Raw genomic sequence first — 21,370 nt, 5'->3', positions numbered from 1 at the left:
TGGGCCTTTCCGACTCGGATGAGTTGGTCCTGGACAGGACCCATCGTGTCTACTCCTCCACCCAACAGAGACGTAACTTGCTACCGGACGTTCTTTCCCAAGTGCATTTCTTCCATCAAAGGGAAGAAATTATGGCAGTGGCCAGCAGGTCAGAGCCGGTAAAATTCCGGGGGACATCCCTGACACTGTTCCAAGACCTCTCGCCCTACACTCTAGCAAGCCGCAGGTGCCTGCAAACGGTCACAGCATGGTTACAGGCTAGGAAAGTCTGCTACTGCTGGTGGTCCCATGCAAGCTTATCTTTGATCTCCACAAACAACACTATATCATTAACTCGGAGGAAGATGCTAAAGACCTAATGCTCAAACCAAACAATGACACCAATCCAGAAGCTGGAGAGCCAATCAATTCATACCCGGACCGCATGGCAAAAGATTAAAGAAGAACACCTAAGGGATGGCCTTCCGTGGGGGGGACCTCATGCTTGGAGCCGGAGTCTGCGGGTCCCACCTGAAAGATTCACGGCCCCCCGGAAGCCTCATGCACCCTTGAACACTGCTATTAAGGAGGAGAATGATTGATTGCCGGAGCGGACAAGGACCGCACACCTACAAACTAAAAAAGTACAGATGGGGGTCCACTAACTGGGATGCCACATTTGAACCCGCGCCCTCAGCCGTGGATGCCCTGCTGTTAGAAGCGGAAGGAACGTTATACAACACCGATCAGGCGCCCTGAACGGATTATGCCCATTACTGTTGACGTAATGTTGATGGTGGTTAAGATGGGGAGGGCTAAGAAAAGCTCTACTAAAACTGTCTTTTTGTTTTTATTTCATGAAGTTGTACTTGTATCATAACAGAATGCCTAGTACATTGACTCACAGTTATCTTGACACAAGGTCATCGCTACCCCTCTTCTGGAGACCTCCGAAAACCTTTAGATCGACCTCTTCGACACCCCATTTCATGCTTCCCCGTTAGCATAACTACACAGCACCGGAGCCTAGGGGTGCAGGGGTGGGGAAGCCCAAGGGTCATCCCTCTTGTGGGGACAATCATCCAAAGCATTACAGAACTACGCGCACAATCTCAAGATGGCGACCCCTGATGTTAACTGCCTTACCCTGCATGTCCAAGGCCTAAAGTCGCCCCTGAAACGTAAAGCATTGTTCCATAGAATGGCCACCCTCAACTCCTCGCTCCTGTTCCTTCAAGATACCCACCTCTTGCCCTCGGATGAATTCCGCCTCAAAAACAAACTCTACCCCATAAAGTTCTATGCCTCTAGAAGCCTGAAGAAACAAGGGCTCGCCATCCTGGTACGCAAGGGTACCCCAGTGAAAATGCTTAAAGTGTTGCGGGATGGGGAGGGGAGATACATCTTGTTGGTAGAAATGCTTTTTGGGCGAAAGGTGACCCTGGTTTCGTTGTACGCTTCTAACGTCCAGCAGGAGCTATGCTTTGCCTCACTTTCGAAGACACTGGGGGAACACGCAAAGGGGGGCCTTATCCTGGGTGGGCACTTTAACACGGTGGTCAACCCCCTAATAGACAAAACCTTAACCCAAACCACCAATGACAAGAAAAATTCCATCGCGCTCACCACGCTGCTGCGCGAACTCTCACAGAGACCTGCACTTCTTCCACTGGGAGGAACGGGACTATTCGTTCTTCTCAGCCGTATACAAGGGGTTGTCTAAACTGGAAATATTCCTCATTTTTGTCACTCTCATCCCACAGACAATCGCTATCGAGATCCTCCCAAAAGCTCTGTCCGATCACGCCCCAGTGATGCTTACGATATCCCCTCCCTGTCTGATCCCCTTGCCCAAGTCACCCTGGCGACTGAACAAGTTTCTGCTGGAAGACCCCTTAATTCGCTCCCACATCTCCAAAGTCATAAAGCTCTATTTTAGTGAGATTGACACCAGCGAGTTGGGATATGACACAGTGTAGGACGCCGGGAAGGCAGTTCTTTGAGGCCACATCATAGATTAAGCATTAGCGAGGGGGAGGGCCAGGAAACAGCTACAAGCCCAGTTGGAGGGAGAGGTCCAAAGACAAGCGGCGATGCACAGGGAAAAAGGATACCCATGCTCCCTTCAGGACCTGCACATAGCACGGAAATCTTTAGAGGCGCACCACATGGGGTGAGCAGCGTACTCTCTTATGCTTACAAAGCAATACTTTTATACGAGAGGGAACAAGGCCAAGAAGCTATTAGCGGCAAAACTGAAAACACAAATCAGATGAAACCGTATAGAAAGTTTGCGAGACACTAAAGGAGGGTAAACTCCAAATTTTGGAAGACTTCTTTAGGGAGCACGCCTCTCCCCTCCCCCTCATCACGCCGACCCCCAAGCGATCCAGGAATTTATACTTAATGAACACCTACCACAGATTGCTCAGGCACTCTAGGACCCCCTAGAAGAGCCCATATCCGCTCAAGAAGTCGAACTAGCAATTCAAACCCTCCCCCTTGGAAAGGCCCCGGGCCCCGATGGTTTCACAAATAAATACTATAAAACCTTTAGCCCAGGCCCGATTCCTCCCTTGACGAAACTTATTCCTCTTGGACCGCTACACAATCCATGGCAGAATCCGCTACCACTCTGATTCTGAAACCAGGGAAAGACCCCCACGGAATGTACGTCCTATCGCCCTATTGCACTGCTCAACACAGACGCAAAACTTTTCAGTAAAATAATAGCACACCGTCTCGCAGATGTCCCCCCATCACTAATAGACAAAAACAAGACCAGACAGGCTTTATCAAAAACTGCTCAGCACGCGACAACATCCGCCGCTTAATCGATCTGATTGCTCTAGCCCCAAGAATCCCTGGCAAGCTCTCGCTGCTATCCTTAGACGCTCATAGGGCCTTTGACAGCCTGTCCTGGGAATATCTGAAACTAGTCCTAAAGGGATTTGGCTTTGGCGCAAGATTCTGTAAGCTGATCCTCTGAAATTTCCAAATCCAGTCGACCCGTGTCAAGGTCAACTCGCAATGGTCTCCCCCTATAGTTTTGGGCAAAGGGACTAGACCGGATTGCCCCCTACCTCCCCCCACCTGGTATTCTGTCTGGCAATGGAGCACCTAGCCCAGCAGATTCACCTTCATCCAAAAAGCCAAGATTTCGAATACGAGGGTCAATGCCATAAAGTTGCCCTATATGCAGATGATGTACTCTGCTTTTTAAGCAATGAACTCCCCTCTCTCCCAACTCTAAATTGATCTACTAGCTCAATTTACAGCAGTTTCAGGGTTTGCAGTGAACCCAACTAATTCAATGGGCATGGGCCTGACGGAGTCCTGCTCTGACAACCCTTATGGGAACATTCACCTTTCGCTGGTCGACCACGGATATTCCCTTTTTGGGAATACGGCTGACCCCAATGTACTCAGGGCTATCGAAGGCTAATATCCCGATCTCCTGAAAGAAGCCAAGGAGTGGGACTGTCCGGAGATCTCGTGGCTGGGACGCATTAGCGCAGTCAAGATGACTCTCCTACCGAAGCTTTTGTACATCTTTCACGCTTTACCAGTGAAGCTCCCGGAACGGGATCTCCTCACTCTACAGAAGGCAGTGAGCCAATTCGTATGGCAGGGCAAAAAAAACCTGAATCCCCCATAGGATTCTCACAAAAGGGAAAATGCTAGGTGGCTTGGGGCTCCCCTCGATTCCACGGTACTACAGAGTGGCCCAAGTCGGCGTAATGCTGGACGGGGACAAGTGAAGCTCCCAAATGGCGAGATATCAAGCAAACCACAGCCCCCTTGGTCATCTCCCATTCTTCCCTAGGGAAATTTGCAGGCACCGAGATGCAATGCTACCTACCACCTTCTTGATGCTTCAGAGCTGGGATAAAGCCTGCGCGCAGAGGGGATTCAAATTGGGCCTGGGCCCACTCTCGCCCATCACCCAAAACCCGGCCTTTACTCTGGGCATCCAGGCCAGATCGTTTCAGCACTGGACATCGGGCAAACCCCAGAGACTCCGAGACCTATACAAGGACTGAGAACCCCTAACTTTCATAAAATCTAAACAGAAATTCAAGCTGACGAAATCCAACCGATTCAGATACAGACAGCTTCGCCACTTGGCTGACCAACACAGCCATACGACAAGCAGCCTCCAGAACCACAACGGGAATAGAACTCAAAGTCCTTGAAGGACAACAGACCATAGACTGGTCATCTGATATAGGCTCCTGGAAAGCACCTCCTTGGAAAATAAACTCCCCTATATGGGGGCCTGGGAGAGGGAACTGGGGTTGGATATCCCGGGGAGTCTTGGTAGAAGATTTGGATCAGAGCACAGAAAAGCTCCAGCTGCACCCCTGTAAAGGAGGGGGCCTTTAAATTCTGCTTCTGTTGGTACCTATCCCCACAACTATTACATGCAATGAACCCCGCGTATCCCGATACACGCTGGTGTGGGGAGCAAGGCGACTTAGCCCATATGTGGTGGCAATGCCCAGTCATAAAATCATTCTGGTTGGAGATGCGATCAAAAATTAAAGAAATCACTAGCGCCTTGCTCCCCATGTACGCACAGGTCCTGTTACTGGGGGATGTCCTGGATGATGGGCTGTTCCCGATGACAGGTCCCAGAGCCGAATTTATCCCCCTATTACTCACAGAAGCCTGAATTACACGAGCACGCTTCTGGAAAGATGCAAGTGGACCACACACATCCTACTTGTGGGTGAAGGTTTGGGAGTTGTTTGGGATGGAGAAGCTCATAGCTACGACAGAAGGGAAGTTGTCTAAGTTCTCACGCATATGGGGGCAATTTGTGGACTACGTGGCAGATAAAGAGCAGATGTTTTTTCAGCCGCTACTTCTGAAACACCTGATAAAACCATGATGATTGGCATTGTTTTACCTTTTGTTTCAGTTTCCTTTTCTTCATTCAACTTATTCTCCACTCTCCTTCTAATCCTTAACTGCATCTATCGGTTATGATATGATATATGATAGGTTATTTATAACGTGTTTAATACCAAGAGGTTTCCAAGCGTGGACTCTTGGATCGAACCCGTGTTGCTCCGCATCGTCTTGCTTCCAAGGCGAGCAGGTTGCCCCTAAGCTATCCTCCATCCCGTTGAACGGCTGCGTTAAGCAAAACAGTTACACAATTACAGGTTTATAAAAATGAGATTTCGATGTCATGACTTTTTCAATGGCTCACTATGTGATGTTATATGTACCTCATGTTAATCGGAATTTCAATAAAAATATATGGTTTAAAAAGAAAAAAATGTTGCATTATCTTCAGATCTCAGTTCTTTTTTACATATCCAAGTGTCTTCATCAAACTGGTATTTATGATTTAACACAGTTTTGATTCCTCCCATTAGTGGTTTCTCCAAATCCTACAAAAGCATCTAAACTTCTCTGGTAAGAATGCTAATCTTAATAACTCAGTTGATTTAGAGCATAATGACTCTTTCAGATTCTTATTCAGTCCTCTCCCATTTCTACCAAATTTGACCGATCCATGTCCTCCTATATTCAACACAAGATATATCTGTTAACACTTGAAAGCAAGATATCCTCCTTACAGCATCCTAGCTGTCCACATGTTAGGATAGCTTTTCTCTGTGGGTCTTAACCACATTCCAGTACATCAGTGAAATAGGTATCTGGACAGAATTAGATAATCAATGACTGATTTAGCTTGGTTCCTTTCCCAATTGTAAGCCGGTGGCAGATCGTCATTCACATTCCTATTACTTACAACAAAATCCCATTCATCAAAGAACTTGAGCAATTTTTTATCACACTCCCCAGCCTGACCAATTCTATTCTGAGTGTCTTGGGAATCTAGACAGTAGGAGTTTAAATCTCCCGCCATTAAAATGCTTGTAGCTTCTCTCAGATGCGCAACACTTGACAGAATTTCAAAACAGACTCAAAGAACTGATCCAGGTTGGAGGAGCAGGATGGGTTATAGTAGAGATTCAGCACTGCCAGGCTCATTATTCGATCATTGAGAATATAACCCAATTTAGTTGCTAAAATACCATAATGTAAGTTTGAGACTTAACATTTTCATTATTTTTGAATTACGTACAGCAGTAATAAGTCCTCCAGACAGCTGACCACCATTACTACAAGCCGCCAGTTGGCCTATTATGGTGAAATCATCAAGCTTTAGTTCAGAAAGCAGCCATGTTTCCTGCAACAGGATTAAACCCAAAGAGCCAAAGATTTCTTCACTAGTACTTTTGTTAATAAAACTTCTATAACCACTCGTATTCCAACTCAGGATATTAAGTTCACTGTTTACTAAAGCAGCACGCTATTTTCATCTAATTTTTGGAATAATTGTGTCAGACTCCCCAAGCAATAGAGGCTATACTTTAATCTTACAGTTCCCCACGTCACCTTTCAAATTGGCCTGCAATTGTACATTTTCCTGCCCGTAAAGTTTTTTAAGAATCTGTGACTACGATCTAATCCGCCATTGGCCGCATTTTTCCTCTCTTTCGGTTTAATAGTCGAAATCTTAAACCTTTTTCAGAAATACTCCTCATGCGGACAAAAGAGCGTTCACCCAAAAACGGGACTGGAGACCAATTTCCACTATGTTAGTTGCATTGTCATATAGAAAGTGTATATAGTCTATGTCATGGGTGGAGAATAAGTATAGCTTGGGGACGGGGAGTGGGGGTAGGGGCGTGGCTGGCAGCCAATGAGTGAGGCTGCTTAGAGGTGAGCTCCTGCCTGATCCTGCAGCATCCGTGAAATAAAGGCAGATACACTTCGATAAGGGGCCCAGCGAGAGCATGGGATCTGTGGGAAGAGGTGCGGAACAGATATAAAGCCTGCAGAGCCCTTGCCGATGGAGTGATACTTCAGATTGCAACAGAGGGACAGTTGGTTGATGAGAAAAAGAAGATGGCGGACTGGGAAAGAACAAAGATCATTCACTGTGGTTCACCGCTGTGAGTGACCAGGAATAACCATTGCGCTGCAACATTGCCAGCGGCCGAGACATGACCGGAGAAGTCTGCCCTAAGGGACGACGCCAGTGAAGGCGAGAAGTGGTGTACCGTAAGGATCAAAGGAGTGGGTCACAAGTCGGCAGAGCGGGACTCCCAGTGACGGAAGTTGCGGAGGAGGCTCTGAAAATTTGGGCCAGATAACGTGCACACCGAAAGAAAGTGTGGGTGGGAAGAAACGGGGCCAGCCACTCACAGGTTAAGCCCTGACACAAGTAATAAGAGGAGGCGAGCGTGACATCATACTTCATCCGCTTAGATGACAGCAACCCCCTTGCAGCCATCGGAACCCCCCATCGAGTGCCTGATACCTGTGGAACTGCGCAAAAGGTATTGTCGGAATATTTAAGAGAATCGGCCTGAGACCGAGGAGCACCTGAGGACAGTTAACCTGTGTGTGAATCCTACACCGCATCGCAAGGAACATTCGCTGAGTCGTGAAGGAGTGAAGGGACAGGGAGGAGGACTGCCTGACTGGATATAAGTTCGCGAAAAACCACACAAATGACCCCTGACCGGGGCTGACGAACCCTGCATTGGGGCAGCTGGGATCCTTTCTTGCGAGCGTAGAGTAATCCGGAAAGCAGCTTGGAAGCGGGCGCCACTTTAAGTGCGGGCCACTTGGTGTTTACCGCGGCCCGATGGCATCGTCCACGGGACAGAGCTGGTTGCCACAGGAAAGAAGAGGGCACTCGCTCGTGGCCCTGCCACTATGCACTGGGGCGTCCCTGAAGGTTGAAACATTGTGCTAGTGCTCCGGCGAGGGAAGTTCCATTGGCAGGTACGTCCGTCCGGCCTTTTTGAAATACATACCTACCAGGCCTGAGTACGGCCTTCACTACATGCGGAGGGCCCGGAATCGGTGAGGCCAGCAGGAACAAGCAGTGCAAGCTGCCGGAGGAGATTAGGCAAGGGGTCACCTGGGTGGCAGGGAGTGTCACCCTCTATTGTTGTGCCTCAGCCCCTTCATGTGGTTGTAGGAGAAGGGAGAGTGGCCTGACTAACAACACAGCAGCCCTGCCCAAACACCCCACTTACAGGCAGCAGAGGACGAAGGCCCCCTGGAAGCGCAGGGTAAACCTAAAGGCCTGTTATATGCTGGACTCCTGACAACCAATGGAAGGGAGTAAGGCCTGCAAAACAGAGTGGATGCAGGCATAGGAAGGCAGCAAGTGAAAGGCAAACGCAGAGCTGACGGCTACTGCACATAATTAGGTGCCTCCTATCGGGCAGTCACACTTCTTTCATCGGCCATCAAGACAAGGAGCTGCCCAATGCAACTGGGGTGCCTGAGCACAAAGCTACATTAGAGGGCCCAGAAGGCGCTTCACCAGCCTATTGCCCTGCTGAGGGTATGCTTGATCCTGCCTGAGGAGGCCATACCCTAGTTAGCCCAAGACGTCATCCTTGTTCCCTACATGGACAGTGCCTTTTCGCGGTCTACTTGGAGAGCCGCTTGCGGTGGCATAATTGAACAGATCGCCACCTCAGAGGTCCTACCCCATTGAATTTTAAAAACTGAATGCCTCCCAATAACTCAAAGGCAAAAGGCAACCAACAGACACTTGACTGCTACACCACTAATCAGTCACAAACGCCCATGGACAATATAGCAATGTCACAAGACAATCCCAAAAAGCTGGGAGACGTAAACGGCCAGTTGCTACAGGCCATTGCAGAACTAAGAACTGCGCTCAGCGCAAAGATAGACACGGTCATAGTTGACGTGGGCCTTCTGCGCCAGGACGTGAGGAAGCTGTCTGAGAGAACTTCCACATTAGAGGAGCAACTGAAAGAGGCAATGGCGACATCGCAGGAGAATGACACCCAAATACGTATCCTGCAACAAAAGGTCAATCTACTTGAGCACAGGGCGGAAGATGCTGAGGGAGAGCTCTGCATTGTCCGTCTACCAGTAGGTGCAGAGGGCGTGGACCCTACGGGATACGTCGAGAACATGTTCCTGCAAGACGTCGGGCCTGGGAACCAATCGCAGGGCTTCACAATCGAATGGTTGCATAGGGCCCTCACCAAGAGACAACCGCCGGGAGGCCCTCCCCGACCAACTATTGCAAAGGTTCTGAATTACAGCAATAGAGAGAAGATCCTAGCCTTCTCAAGGAACGGTGGTATGATACAAAGAGCATCTGCAAGTATAGCGGTGTACCAGGATTACACATTTCAAGTTCAGAAAAGCAGGGTACAATTTACATCAGCCAAAACAGGGCTGCGCAATGCAGATCTGAAGTACATGTTGATGTACCCTGCCCGCCTCAAGCTACTGTATAAAAACTGTGCCCTATTTTTTGATTGATCACCGGAAAGAGGCTCACGACTGGATGGACAGAGAGAACATCAACCCACTGTCAGAGGACAGGGCCTTCCATAGGAAGCAAAGACACTTTCAACACGGAAACAGTTGGAGGGCCCAGCCCACAGTTGAACTTTGAAAAAAAGAGCCTTGCTTGTCGAATTTTCTTGTTTGTTCTCCACTATATTTTCACTTTTGTTCATCAGGCTCTTTACCAGAGGACCATGTTGTAGACTCACTGACTTACGGTCAGGTAAATTCGGTATCCAACTAGCCCGCCTTTGTGTTTGGACCTGGCCCCAGAAAGCCTTGTGGACTATGCAGAGGGACTTGAACTGGATCCTTGCAGCCACGGGGAGACAGAGTGATTTCAGGGCTGGAGAGATGTGGTCCCTGGGCTTGAGGCCAAGGACAAGCCTTGCGCTTCTGTTCTGGATAAGTTGAAGAGATCCGAGAGAAGAAGTAGGAAGATTGAGAAAGACTGTTGCAGTAGTCGAGTCTGGAGAGAACCAGGGCTCTGGAGACAGTGAGCTTGTGGAGGAAGGTGATTAACCATTTTCTTAAGTTTCTCATGTTTCTGCTCTGTTGCTGAGGTTGTTCCAAGTATTACGAAGAAATCTCATTTTTTTTCTGTGATTAAGTTCCCAATTCTTGAAGTTCAGAAAACACATGTGGGTGTTGGTGGTTGGAATCAAAATGCACGTGCTTTTTGTTGGTTTCTGCTGTCGTCGATAAGAGTTCTGTCACATCCTCTGTGCCAGCCGGGGGATAAACTGGGGCTCTCTGCAATGTTTCAAAGTTTTGGGCTGCACCTTGTGGTGTCAATGTACAGCTAAATATCTGATTCCTACTCCTCAGCTTGTTGTAGGTAATTTTGTTCCAATCGGTTGTTTAGAACACTCTTTAGTTTGATTTGTCATGTTGGAGATCCTTCAATCCTGTCTCTAGTGCAAGACCCTGAACTCCTATGTTCTCTCCCATAGTCTCTGCCACCCACTCCTCCAGCACCAAAGAGGCTGGCATGACTGGTACTGGGATCAAACGTTCTGATATTACTTTAGTAGGAATCTTGGGCTGGTCGGGCATTTTTTCCTTTTGTTGTTGGCTGCCATCAAGGTTCGGGTTACTGAATGCAACTAATCACCCTAGCTCCACGATGCCACTGGTTTCCACTGTGCAGTTTTGACATGCACCCTCCACTGAATACAAGCCAAACCAATTATCACCCAAAAGAGAACCGATGAAGGTCTGTAAATATCTATGAATCACTATAAGGCGCACAACTCGTAGTCACAGGGCTCACGTATAATTGCACAACCACCACTTATAATACTGTGGCAACGATAGAACAATGAGGGCTCAAAGGTATAAACCCGCCAACACCCTCACTTAGCCCAGTTATATGTGTCCAACACCACTCCAAGCTTCCAGTAGTTTTTCCAGCAGGCTTCCCTTTTGACTATAGAGTGCAAGAGCAGAAGTCAGAAGCTCTGCCCCAAGGCACACGGACGGAGGAAACTACTCTTCACAAAGATTAAGGACGTGCTATGGGGGGCGCATAGAATACACAACCATTGAACAGTCTGTTAGTGTCCTGGTGCCAGCCAGATTACCAACCAGAATTACGGTTTTGATTATTGTGCATGTGTGCATGCGTGCCTAAAAAACTTCTTGGAGCTGGAGCTTCAGGTGCCCCAACACAACTTACCAGCCCCACAACCACACACTGCACTGTTGAACCGCAAATCCGCTCACTTACTCTCACTTGATGTGAGCGCATGAGTGTGCAGGGGCCAGTTTAAATAGTTTTTTTTTAATCGTGTGTCTAGGTATATGCTTGCAGCTCCTCCAAAAAGATACCAGGAAGCACAGAAACTACTGCAAAACCATTCACTCATGCTCACTTGCTGTGAGGACCTTCATTCCCCTGCGCTTTCTGCACCCCCCTGGCACTTTTCCACCTGGCCTCCCCTTAGCACTCGCCTAGCCCAGGTGCCCTCTTCCACCCATTCGTCCTCCCTCCGCAGCACTTGTGTGCTCGGACTTGCACTTCCTTGCCTCCTTCGCATTAGTGCATTCTGATTTGACCGGCACGCCCCCCCCCTGCACTTCTTGTTACTGCACTTGAACAATCCGATTGACACAAGGCCTAGTAGGACTATTTTTGCTATTCTTCATCACTGCCACCCCCTCCCCCCCCTCTTATATCCCCCCCATCTGTCTTGTTGCGCCTTGGAACACCATTTGCTGTATGGGCGCATTATAAATACCCAATAAATAAAATAAACAGTTTGCAGAGAACATTAAAAAAACTGTTTGATTTTTTCCCTGCTTTAATGCCTTGTAGCCATTTTCTGCAGACTGCCGCAAGCTCCAGGTCTATCCTCACCACCCTCTTCGTGGCAGACTAGACTGGCACCTTCATACTCTCATGGTACTATTTCCGAGCTGCCGCAGCCTGACTTTGGGTTACTGTCAGTGGTGAAGCAAGGTTTTGGTGCCGGGATGAGGACAGCTCCTAAGGGGGCACCAGGTTTATAAATAATTCATGGGCCAGCGCGGTCAGTGAATACTTTCAGTGGAGGTGTCTGAACATATCCGCTAATTGGTATAAACAATGTGAGGAAGCCTAAAATAATGTAGAGTGGTTCAGGTGCAGGGGTTATCACTCCCAAAGAAAAGTTTTTGAATGAGGTGTTGGAATGATGAATTTTATGACAATTTTACAAAAAATAACACTATTTACAATTGGCTCTCTACAGTAACGTAAAAAAAAACAATAAATGCAGAGTCCCCAATTGTACATCCGAGGATTTTCACTGGCATTAAGCTGTAGCCATAATCTATTTGTGACAATAATAATGGTAAGTGTAAATCACTTGCATGATTCTCCAGTAAAAATCTAACTATGCCAATATTGGTTGATTTAAAATCACTTAATAAGCTGTGGACAGAGCCCCACACCCAGTGCTAGTAGTGGTTACTGAAAATCACTTAAATGAATCTGAGCCCAAAGTTAATATGCTCCCCCACGCCACACATGCACACATTGCATTCACTCGCACTCATACCCAGTCACCCGCACACTCAGACCTGTGTGCACTCACACCCATACCCACTGACACTAATATACACATACATACTACATATGCCAACTAAAAACTCTTGCGCGCACCAATTGCATGCGTTACACTCAAGCACGTATGCACTACAAAACTAAAACTATTCTTATTCAAACTCTTACCTTACATTTTCTGTTTGCTTCAAGCAAGGAGAGCGGGGAAAACCAATACAAGCAACAGTGCCGGTGCACCCTGGAAAGACTTGAACACAGGGGATGTAACAGGCTCTCTCCTGTCAACTTCATTGATCAGCAACCCTGGAATCAGAGAGGCATGCCCACCACACACTGCGGCATGCATGCACATTTTTTTTAAACATTTGTTTATTGAATTAAATCCAATTGAGTCCTCTTGCCACTCCTGTGGCAACAGTGAAGAGCTTGGCAGCACATCCTGATGGCCTTCAAGTGCACAGAGACGCAGGATATGCAATCCTCTGTGTCATGGTCTTCGCCAAGACAGTACAGACAAATCCTGTGGTGTTCTACACAGACATCTGCCTCTTGGTGTCCACACAGGGCTTGGTACCCGGGGTATTTACAATGTAAGGCATATCACAGCTTGGAAAAAGCTTAGCTAAAGCTAACTTGCAACCTAGAAGCATACCAAGTGCATGGAAAAAAGGAACAGAGGTCGTGGGGCGTGGCACCCTCATATATACTGGTCCCAACATAATGTCCTGCATGAAGCAAGCAACAGCGGTAGGCGCATCTGATGCAGAGCCACGCTGCACACCTTGGTGCCGAAAAATGCTTTGGAAGCCTGCTAGTGGAGGAGATAGAATCTCAAATGTGAGATTTATGTGGGTGGAATTAATTCATGAGAAAGGCTGTAACATACTTTCACTGAAGTGAAAAATATGCAACCAGAGCTTCGTCTACATTCAGTAATCACAACTGGGGCAGACTCATTTTTCCATGTCAACATTTTACAGATTCAAAATTGGAAGGGAAAAATGTTTTATCTTCATCCAGTGCAGCCTGTCCCTCACCCCAACCCTGGCTTATATCCAACCTGAGAAAGAGTCTCAGGAAAATAAGTTTCTAAAGTATTCAGTTGCTGGAGGCTGGCGAGTGGTATCGACTGTTTAATATGTGAATCAATAAAGTGATCTCAAGATTGTAAACAGTCACACAATAGACAAAGGAGAACACATTACAATATGTACACACACACACACACTTTCTGAATTAACAGAAAATCTGTTTGTGGCAATAGTCTTAAATATAAACACAAGAGAATGTTAAAACCAAATATGCACTTACCGTGCCCACCAATGGATAAATGAACCCAGCCCCAATGCTGGCGCGGACGTCGCTGATTGGCAAGATGAACCCTGTTGGTACACCTTTCTTGTCCGGCTGGTGGGAGAGGGACAAATGGGTTTTTGCCATGCAAATTGGTAGATTTCCAAAACCCTACAAAAAGTTACAAGACCGAGATGAATCCTTTTGGTAAAAATCCAGCATTGGTTAAGCCGCACCAGCAAGCAATACTTCTAACATACTTATGTGTCCTTAGAGTACTCGTTGCACAGTCTCTTTATTATTGCTTGAGAAAGTGTTTACATGATCGTGTTTATAATCAGATGTGGTATGCCTTTAATCTGGGGCAAACTAACTCAGTAACCGGATTTCTGTTGTACATAGTGTTCTAAAGACTAATTGGAATACAGAGAATTGAAGATGGGTAGCTATCAAGAAGGAATATATTACACTGTGGGGTTCCAAGTCAGGAAAAAAAAGATTAATGCTCTGATTGCATATGCTGTCCCTTGGGATGCTAAAATAAACTTAAAACTTAATTCTCCATCCACAATTTCGTGTCGTTTACTGTCCCCTTAGCATACCTTTTTCATGTCCTGCGGTGACCCAATGGATCAGCAATATAGAGGATGGAAACGGGAAGCATGAGGCACGCATAGTGAACCTGAGCAAAAAAAAAGAATACCTGGCTGCTCTCAGCTCCCTGTATTCTCACTCCTTTCCCCCAACACCAGCATACTCATCTGGAGGAAGCAGAGAAAAGGCTACGTTCCCCTGTTCTGAAGTCGCAGCAATGAGATAGTAATTTCATATTCCACAGATGTGATGTCAAAGCAGGAGGCTACAGCATTTCGAAACATTACATCTGCAAATAGCTTTCCACGCAAGTCATAAAACAAACACTGAGGGGTCAAATGCTCTCATCGTTGGGTTACTGGCACTGATCACAATAATATTTGGATAAAAAATATCAACCCCCACCCCCTTACTAGGTCTTCATAAGGGTACAAGCAACCTGGCTATCTGATTGGATATAAGTGATTAGACTGCGGCACAAAATCAAATTTGAAAAGCACGGTCTGGTGTAATCGCGCATTAGATTACCCGCATCCCCTTACCCATTCCCCCCCTCAACCGCTTTACTTACCTTTTGGCAGCACACTTCGCTGTGTGCCGCCAACTCCTCCGTCTCCCAGCGATGCAAGGTCCCTTCACTTACGTGAATGGGAATCGGCACCGCAGGGTCCTTTTATTTTTTGTATAACTATTTCATAGACCGTCGGGCACACCCCCCAACCCCTGATCCCATTGTAACAAAGACTGTTGCAGAGGATACCTCCGCTCCCCTTGTTTGCTATAATGGGAAAGGATTGTATAATTGTTCTACTTTTATGACGGTACGTTATTTTAGTACCAGTGAAATGCCATCAATTCTATCAAACAACCATTTTGTTTTCGAAATTTTGTATGGCTACAATCGGATTTCCCTGCTGAATGTTCTCTGACTCATACACTTCCTGTAGATGGTCATACTTGAAAGTTTAGTTAATTTCATTATTTATATAAGGTGGCACAATGCTCTTTTGATCACAAAAGAAAGTATAATAGATAAGAAATCCCATTTGATGGGAAGCAGTGAGCTTTTTACAATGGGGTGAGTTTGAGAGGCATTCTGACCAGGTTGTGGAGTGGAGTAAATGGAACCGCCACCATGGACAATACATAGATTAAGGACAATGAACATTAGACATTTTTAAGTGCAGGTAGGTGGTACGGCCAGCTGTGATTGGAATGTGACCATGATTGGTGAAGTGCTAGAGTGGAGGCAGAGGAATTGAGCGACCGAGGCAGGTCAGAGGTGAGGGGACAATGTTAGTTAGCAAGCAGATGAGAGGTAGGTTAAGAGGGTAACTCGGAGGTGAGGAGGTAGGCTTTTAGTTTGGTTTTGAACAAATCAGTGTGGACTGTTTCTCAGATGTCTGGGGGAAGAGAATTCAATTTAAGTGGAGCAAGAAGATAGAAAGAGCAGGGCTAGGAGCCACAAGGGCACTCGAGGACCAGCAGAGATTATGAGAACGATTGCAGAGTTGGATAGCTACAGTGGTACCATACCATGGATACATTTGTGAACCAGGCAGGTAAGAAGGACACCTGTTTTGGTAGATTTCAACAACACAGTGCAAAGCCATCCATTATTTAATGGCAGATAGACATTTAGAAATTTTGATAGAGAGATCAGAGGAGAGTTCAGGAAAAGAAAAGAGGATTTGTGTGTTGTCTGTGAAGAGTTGGTACTAGAACCCAAAGGAGGAGCTTAGTGCCCAAAGAGCAGAGGTGTAGAGTGTAAGGGGGAGTGGACCCAAGACAGACTCTTGTGGAACACCAACAGTTAGAGGATTGAGTTGAGAAGTGTTGCTGCTCTAGGAGACAAGAGAATGAGCGAGGTACAATATAAGATTCAATCCAGGCAGGGGCTCGATCGTGAATCCCAAAAATAAAGAGTATTAAGGAGATCAGAGTGATCGACACTGTCAAAGACTCCAGACATGTCAAGGAGAATTAGGATAGAGGATAGGGGTGGCATGCTTTGCAGAGGTGAGGAAGTTGGACACATTCATGAGAGCTGTTTCTGTGAGTGACAGGAGCTGAAACCTGCTTGTAGGGGGGGGGGGGCACGAAGGTTGTGGATGTCTTTGAAATGTGTATGATGGTTGAACACAACACTTTTGAGCACTTTAGAGTAGTGCAGAAGGAGAGACACAGGGTGAAAGTTAACAGATAGATTCGGGTCAGCCCTTGCTTTTTTAGGAGAGGGATGCCTGTGGCTCTTTTGAAAACAGAGGGAAAGCAAGCAGAGTCAAAGGATAGGTTGAAGAGTTCCGCAAGGTGAGAGGCCATAAAGGGGCAATAGGCATGACTAGCTGAGGAGCAAGAGGGTCTGATGGGGCACAAGAGGGGTTAGGCAACATAAGTAGAGCTAGCTCTTCATCAGCATTAGTGTGAATAAAGTGGGAGATAAAGGCAGAGGATGATAGTAGAGTAGGCAGAGTGTAAAATGTAGGAGAAGGGAGTTTGAAAAAGGTCTGTAGAGTCTCTCTGATTTTGGAAATGTCTGCAGTAAAGTATTCAGCTAGGACATTAGCTGCAAGAGTGGAGTGGATGGTCAGATTTAGGAGTGAGTTCAGGGTGCCCTGTAGCTGGCGAGGATGGTTGAAGTGAGAGTCAATGAGGGTTAGTTAGAATTCCCTTTTCTCTATATCAAGACTGGACTTTAGAGAGTTCAGGGCAGAGAGGTTGAGTTGCAGGTCCTAATGCGAATGGGTATGCTTCCATTTGCACAGAAGCAGGTCTGTGCGGAGAGCGCATATGAATGGGGTGACCCATGACTGAGGATGCTGAGACTTAGGGGTGAAAGTGGGTAGTGGGAAGTGAGAGGAGAATGAGTCATAGTAGTAATTGGAAGGTGGAGAAGACAGTGTTGGTGGAAGAGGCATTGGGTGTGAAGGATGAGAGTGAGAACTGTAGGTCGGATAGAAAGTGGGAAATGCCAGAAAGTTTACATTTCCTTTTTGTAATGCGTGAATCAAGTGGTGAGGAAAGGTCAGAGGATGAAAAGAAGATGGTGGTGGAAACAAATGAGTGATAAGATATGGATGGTTTGACAGTAGTATTAGTGGCTGAGAGAGAAGTGGATGTGAATAAGAGATCCAAAGATTTACTGCCTGTGTGGGTAGGTAGGTTATGGATAGAGTGGAAAGCGTGGTCACTAAGAAAAGGCTGAAGTTCGGATTTCAGAGAAGTGGTTGGAGGTTAAAGTCACCTAAGAGGATGAGGTGCTGTTTAGTGGAAAGAGAATCAAGGAGTTAACCAAGATGATAAAAGAATGGCCCAATGGGACCAGAAGAACGATAGATGGAGATGTGAACTGAGTGAGGCAGAGCAATAGTAGAGATGGGGAATTAAAAAGAGGTAGGCAAGGACGTGGCATTGGAGATTCTGCTATGTAATCTATTCACAGCATGAAAGATCCAATGCTGGAGAAGGCAATAGTTTCTTACCTGTAACTCCATTACTCCAGCGTTGGTATCTTTCATGGATTCACATGCTGTGAATATTTCCTGTCAGGCTGGGAAACCTCGGTAGCTTTAACCTAGCGTTTTCCTATGGAAAACTTTGACACCTTTGTGTCGTATAGACGTCCCTTTTGGGTGCTTTAGGCTACACCAATAGGACGTCTGGTATAAATAGACCCAACCCTGTGGCTTCCTTTCAGATTTTCACCCCCAAAGTAGACTAAATCTGAATCAAGGTTTTGCCTACAGGGTGATGCCGGCGGCCGCATGTGAATCCATGAAAGATACCAACGCTGGAGTAATGGAGTTACAGGTAAGAAACTACTGCCTTCTCCAGCATTGGATCTTTCATGCTGTGAATAGATTACATCGCAGTATGACCAACCACTGGAAGTGCATGACAGGCAAACCAACCCCATGCCCCCAAGGCCATAACCATGAACATTAAGAATAACATCCAACAACATGCATGATAACAGAACCAGCAAGTGACAGAGTAAAACACAAACCTCGGAAGCAGCAGGGTTTACCTTATTGAAATAGGCGTTGAAGGACCGCCTGTCCCACCTGCACATCTTCCACATGTTGCTTACCCAGACAGTAGAATCTGGTAAAGGTATGCAGCACCGCCCAAGCAGCCGCTCAGCAAATGTCAGTGAGCGGGATTCCAGCTCAGAGCGCCGGAGACGACGCCGTGGACCTTGTAGAATGGGCCTTAGGATTGCCCCTCAAGGGCTTTCCAGCCTTTCTGTGACAAAATGAAATGGTGGAAGAGACCCTTGCTGGAGGGACCAAACGCCACAAACGGCTGTTTCGACTGACTGAAGTCCTGAGTACGGGCCAGATAAAACTTCAGCACCTTCTTGACATCCAGGGAATGCAAGGCTCTTTCCGCCGGCGTGATCGCCTTAGCGAAGAACGAGGGCAAGGCAATTGTAGCGTGTTTGTGAACCGCTGAATGCACTTTTGGTATTAAGTGCAGGTTAGTAGATAGGAGAACCCAGTCTCATGAATCGTTGGTAGAGGGGTGGGGGTGTAAATGACCAGCGCCTGAAGCTCCAAAATCCTTCTGGCAGATGTGATTGGAACTAGAAATGTGACTTTCCACAAGAGGAACTTCAAGGACGCCGTGGACATGGGCTCGAACCGCGGTTTTTATGAGAGTAGCAAGAACCACATCGAGACGCCATACCGGAGCAAACCTTTTCTCTGGGAGAAATCCAAAGAAAAAGTCCCTTCAGAAAATGCTTAACCAATCTGTCACTAAAAAGAGGAGTAGCATGGCGACGTCTGGTGAATCTGGAAATGGCTGCTAAATGTACCCTGACTGAAGACAACACCAGGCCCCCCTGCGCCAGATGCAGCAGGTATGAAGAACCTGTGCCAGTGAAACCTCCAATGGCCGCACGACCGGCTGCTGTTCTCACCAGGCACCGAATCTAACCAATTTTCTACTATAAGAGATTAGTGGAAGGCGCCCTTGCCGCATCCAGGATCCGACACTCCTGTGAGATAACTAGATGACCGAACTCTGAGTGGTCAGGAGCCATACAGCCAGGCTGAGAGATGCCGGATCGTGATGCCACTCTCCCCCTTCGTCCTGCATCAGCAGATCCTTTTCTGCCCCCAGTCGAAGCGGCTCTTCCACCGCTAGATGAAGGAGATCTGAGAACCACGTCTGTCTGGGCCAGAATGGGGTGAATAAGATTACTTTGCACTGGTATTTGCGCACCCACTGGATTGTCCTCCGAACCAGCAGAAACTGTGGGAACACATACCCAAAGAGGCCCGTCCACAGGAACGTGTCAACATTTGACTCTGGATGAGCAACTCTGCTGGCAAACAATGGGCACTGCTTGTTCCTTGTTGTGGCAAACAAGTCGAGAGGGGGGAAAACCCCCACTTCCTGAAGATCTTCATCACCTGCTCTTTCTTCAGCTTCCACTCGTGCAACTGCTCCCAGTCTCTGCTCAGAGCGTCTGCCTGCACATTCTGGACCCCCAGCAGATGGTAAGCTGTAACGTGAATTCCCCGAGCAATGGCCCAATGCCACACCTCCTGCGCCTCTCTGGACAGGAGCCGAGAATGCGTGCCCCCCTGCTTCCTCAAATAGAACATTGTGGTGGTATTGTCCATCAACACTCAAACCACCGCGCTTTGGATGTGAGGTAAAAAGGATTTCAGGGTCCAGTGCACCGCTCTCAACTCCAGTATGCATTTTGATGTGCAATAATGTGTCCTCCCGAGACCACAGGCCGTGAACCTGCAACTGGTTGAGGTGCGCCACCCAACCCACCTAGGGAGGCGTCCACCACTATTATGAACTGAAAGTCCGGCTCCAGCAGGGGCATGTCCCGTACAGGATTGTTTGCGCATGACCACCTTGTCGGACCATAACCCTCGACTCAGCGACAACCTGTGAGAAATTCCTGCACAGGCTGTATGAACAAGCGACAATTCGGGATAAGCGGGATGCAGAATGCCATGGAACCCAGCAGCGACATGTCACTGCGGACCGAGGCCACAGTTCCTTGGCCCCATTCGGCCGCTCTGGACTGCAACTTCAACACTCTCTTGTCCGAAGGCTTCACCAGATTGTCCTGTGTGAGAAACTGAGCACTTAGAAAAACCAACTCCCTGGATAGCGTCAGAAAGGATTATTCAAAGTTAAGGGCGCACCCCAGCCGTTGTTACAGGTTCATGGACGCCTAGAGAGACTCCAACGCCCTTTCCGGTGACCGCCCCCGTACCAACCAGTTGTCCAGATACGGGTACACATGATGCCCCCCGCCCCCCTTCTGAGGAAGTCAGCGACTGAAACTAGGCATTTTGTGAACGTTCTGGGAGCAGACTTCAGCCCAAACGGTAAACGGGAGGACACGGAACTGGTAATGATCGTCTCCTACCATAAAACGCAGGAATTTGCGATGGTAACGACGCTAGGAACTCTGAGTGGAAGCCGCGGGGGTGGGGCTATTTTATACCGGACGTCCTATTGGTGTAGCCTAAAGCACCCAAAAAAGGATGTCGATAGGACACTAAGGTGTCAAAGTTTTCTATAGAAAAATGCTAGGTTAAAGTTACAGAGGTTTCCCAGCCTGACGGGAAATATTCACAGCATGTAAATCCATGAAAGATCCAGTGCTGGAGAAATTCAGGTTTCAGTGATCGCAAGAAGGTATAGGGGAGGAGAGCTGGAGTAAAACTAGTCAGTTTTAAAGGAAGTTTTGTTGCAGACAGACTGAGCATTCCAGAGTTCAATGTTCAGTGGCTGAGGTAAGGAACAGTAGAAGTAGAGAAGGCTATTCTCAGAAGAGAGAGGTGAGGTGAATAGGTGTTAGAGGAAGTATGGTTAGTTTGTTGGTTTTGACATGCTCATGAATATTCCCCGTCGTCAGGCTGGGAATCCTTGGTAAAGAAAAAATCCGTTCCAGTTTCGTTTCTGAACTGTCTTTCTCCTAATAACCAATCAATGGTCTCTGGGTCATACTGCCCCCAGCCAATGAGTGCCCTCTTCCTAAGCCCCTCCTCTGGCAGCCATCCTCAGATTTGGTAGCACGTAAAGTGGCAGTAGCACCAAGTGAAG

The 21,370-nt window shown here is 47.4% G+C and overlaps 1 protein-coding gene across 1 annotated transcript in view; it reads right to left on the bottom strand.

Moving 5' to 3' along the window:
• The window catches only part of MTHFD1L (methylenetetrahydrofolate dehydrogenase (NADP+ dependent) 1 like), a 2,103,853-nt gene that overhangs the window by 398,848 nt on the left and 1,683,635 nt on the right, over positions 1–21,370 (bottom strand). Inside the window, exon 26 of the mRNA XM_069608130.1 lies at positions 13,712–13,864. Coding sequence (XP_069464231.1) covers positions 13,712–13,864 — 153 coding nt within the window. The remainder of the gene's footprint in view (positions 1–13,711; positions 13,865–21,370) is intronic.

Source organism: Ambystoma mexicanum, chromosome 4q (genome assembly GCF_040938575.1).
Source record: "Ambystoma mexicanum isolate Mex_15411 chromosome 4q, UKY_AmexF1_1, whole genome shotgun sequence".
Classification (NCBI taxonomy): Eukaryota; Metazoa; Chordata; class Amphibia; order Caudata; family Ambystomatidae; genus Ambystoma; species Ambystoma mexicanum.
This window is presented reverse-complemented; position numbering and strand designations above follow the sequence as displayed.